This window comes from Merops nubicus, unplaced genomic scaffold (genome assembly GCF_000691845.1).
Source record: "Merops nubicus isolate BGI_N331 unplaced genomic scaffold, ASM69184v1 scaffold18941, whole genome shotgun sequence".
Classification (NCBI taxonomy): Eukaryota; Metazoa; Chordata; class Aves; order Coraciiformes; family Meropidae; genus Merops; species Merops nubicus.
The window spans coordinates 1-2882 of NW_008587815.1; the positions used below are offsets into that span (position 1 = coordinate 1).

General features: G+C 40.0%; 1 protein-coding gene across 1 annotated transcript in view; it reads left to right on the forward strand.

Moving 5' to 3' along the window:
* Positions 1-93: 93 nt before the first annotated feature.
* Positions 94-2882, forward strand: part of LOC103781370 (sodium/bile acid cotransporter 7-like) — a gene marked incomplete at its 3' end in the record, with an annotated part of 11559 nt that continues 8770 nt past the window's right edge. Inside the window, exons 1-3 of the mRNA XM_008949084.1 lie at positions 94-155; positions 1031-1104; positions 2586-2668. Of these exons, the coding sequence (XP_008947332.1) occupies positions 94-155; positions 1031-1104; positions 2586-2668 (219 nt within the window). The remainder of the gene's footprint in view (positions 156-1030; positions 1105-2585; positions 2669-2882) is intronic.

Below are 2882 nucleotides of genomic sequence, written 5' to 3' on the forward strand. Positions count from 1 at the left end.
GTGGGGTGCGGGGCACGGGCGGGCCGCCTGCGCTGCCCTTCTCCCCTTGTCCGCCCCTCGGTGTCCCTCAGGTCCCCCCCGAAATATTTCGGGATGTATCCCCGCGTTCGGCTTTGCTACTGCTTGAATAACACGCTGCTCGTCTGGGATCAGCGGTAAGGAGGGCGGGGTAACAACTTACTTTAAATGCACTCTGGTTAAACTCGGTAGTAACTTCAAGAACTCCAAGATGGGCATAAAGTCATTGCAGTTCAGCGTACGAGTACCAGATGTGAGTTTCTCCAGAGGCACAGCTTAGTTTTTATTCTGTTAAAATATCCGGTGCTGCATTTCAGTCAGATGACTTTTTTATTTTATAATAACACGAATAATTTTGAAGTTTTTTCTTGTTTCTTCTTTCCTCATGAAAGATGAGGGGGAAGCAGTGAGAATGATTCTGTGCAAAACGGTGACAAATGCTCCCAGGACAGCAACTAGAAGGAAGATCTGTCCTTTTCTAAGCAGTGAGGTCTTGTCTGTTTCCTATAAGGAGAGCTGATGAAATAGCCAGTGCTATTTCAAAACAAACAGCCATGTATCTTTAAGCAACGCTGGCAGCATCTTCTGGCTAGTTTCTGTTGTTACTTCAGTTCCAGATGTTTGTAATTTTCAAGAATAAATTAAATTTTATATATTTTTTCTGTCTAATTGAGCTCTGAAGATTTAAGGAAAGAGATGTGGAACATTTGAATGGAATTCTTTTATCAATTCCATGTTGTGGGAGGGGAGGAAGAATCTAGCTGTGCTTCTATACACATAGATTTTTGGAAAAGGTTTTAATTTTTGTTTTCCTAACAGAGCTGAAGTTTGGGGATAGGCAGCTTCTTGTTGAGGAGCCAAACATTTTCCCTTCCTTTAGATTTTGGGAAAAAAAGAAAGCAATTGGAAAAAAAAAATGTGGCAACTAAGGTTTTGGTACTTCATGGAGCTCAGGGTAGGCAGATTTCTGCTGGGCAAGGATCTTCTAACATCTGTGTGCTGTTTTGCATAGGTGGATAGGACCCACAGGGAGCTTTTTGCAGGATCCAGACCTTAAAGACAACTTTAAATTGATAGTATCAGGTGGTTTGTCCCTTTCTGGTTTGATTGTTAGCAGCAGTGTGGGAGATCTTTTTGGCTAGAGGATGAGATCATTTTTCCTCAGCTTACTTCCTGCATGGAAGCATTATAATTGAGGGCTGCAGTTAATTATACTACTGCATAGAGATGTCAGGCTTGGACATGGTGGTGTTCCTGGGACAGCTTGCTTGGAAAAAACCCTGTGAGGGCTGTTTGGAACTTGTGAGCACGTGTTCCTCCAAGTGATGTCCCTCTTCTGAAGCTAGGTGAACTCAGTGCTTATTTTAAAAACCAGAAAAAAAAGATGAGGTGGAGCAAATGAAAAAAAAAACCCTTAGTTTGTCATCTTCCATCTGACAGAACCACTTGCTGTCTTCTGCAGGGCCTTGCTGAATGGTTTGGATGGTCCAGCCTCCACAGCAGTGGAACACTGTGCCCCACAGAACAAAGATCTGCCCTGTTGCCACCTTCAGGGCATAAGCCAAGCCCTTTTTTTTGTGTGTTTTGCTAGTTGATGAATGAGCCTATTTAGCTGCTTTGTGAAAAGAGCTTTCCTGACCAGGCTTTTGCACAAGAGATGAAGGGGATCTGTTCTGACCAGGGTTCCCTGTGCTCCATGAATGTGTGATTGCTCTAGTGGAAGAAGTTCCCCTTGTGTAGAGTTTAGGTGGCCCAGTGAAAAACCCTAAAATAGGAAAACTGAGTCCTGGAAGAACCCCTGTCTTAGCCAGAGTAACCCCCTGCCTCTCTGCCCAGTGTGTATTTGCATGTACATAAATGCTTTAATAGCCTAAAAGATTAGAAAAATTAGATCAGTATATATAAAATATAGTTTTCTGTATAACTGTATTTATATAACTTTTGTGTAATTTTTTTTCTTTGCCTATTCAGTTAAGATGACTTTAATTTTTCAACCAATCATGTGCTTTTTTGCAACTTTAACTCTTGCATTTCCTGGCTTGTTTTTTTATCTTACACTTCATATAAGTTGTTTGGTTTATTTTTTGTATTTAACACACACACAGTTTTAATGTCTCATCACTCTCTGAGAGGAGCTTGGGTTTAAATGACTTGAGATGCAGATTTGTTTAGCCTCAGTGTCCAATCACCTTGCTCTGCTGTGACCATCAATGTATCGTTCATCCAAGAGAGCAGAAGGGGTTTTCTTTTCTGAAGTGTTGAGAAAAAGTTCCAGTTTTCATGTTTCCAGAATTTACTTGTTGGTTCCCAGGGGCCTGTAGTCCCAAAAGCCAAATTTGTGTGACATCAGACCTCACCCTCCACTCACTGGTTTGCTTTTATTTGAAAATTAATAGCATGCTTCTGTAACTTAATAGAAATCTCATCCTTTTTATGAGAGGCTTTAATGATTAGATTTTATCGAGGTATTTTTCTAAGTATTCTCATTTACTTTGATGTAATATTTGCATATCATTATCTCTTTGACTGTAGTTCACTTTTTTTTTCTCTATGTCTATATTTTTTAGGACCCTTGAAACCAGAAATTACCATAACTTACATTGCTGTTTCAGCTATATTCTTTAACAGTGGACTCTCCTTAAAAACAGAGGTACTGTCATTTCTCATTGCTTCTTTCTTGGTTTGCTTGCAAAAGTTCTGTGTTGCTTTTGGTTAATTTTGAGTGTAATTGGAATATTTAATGACTGTGCTGGTGGTGGTGCTGGGAGCATGGCTAACAAGAGAGGATAAATTAGACATTTAAGGACTAACTCCTTCTTGATTTCAGAAAATTCTTCACAAAATAATGAAAGTGATGGGAAAGA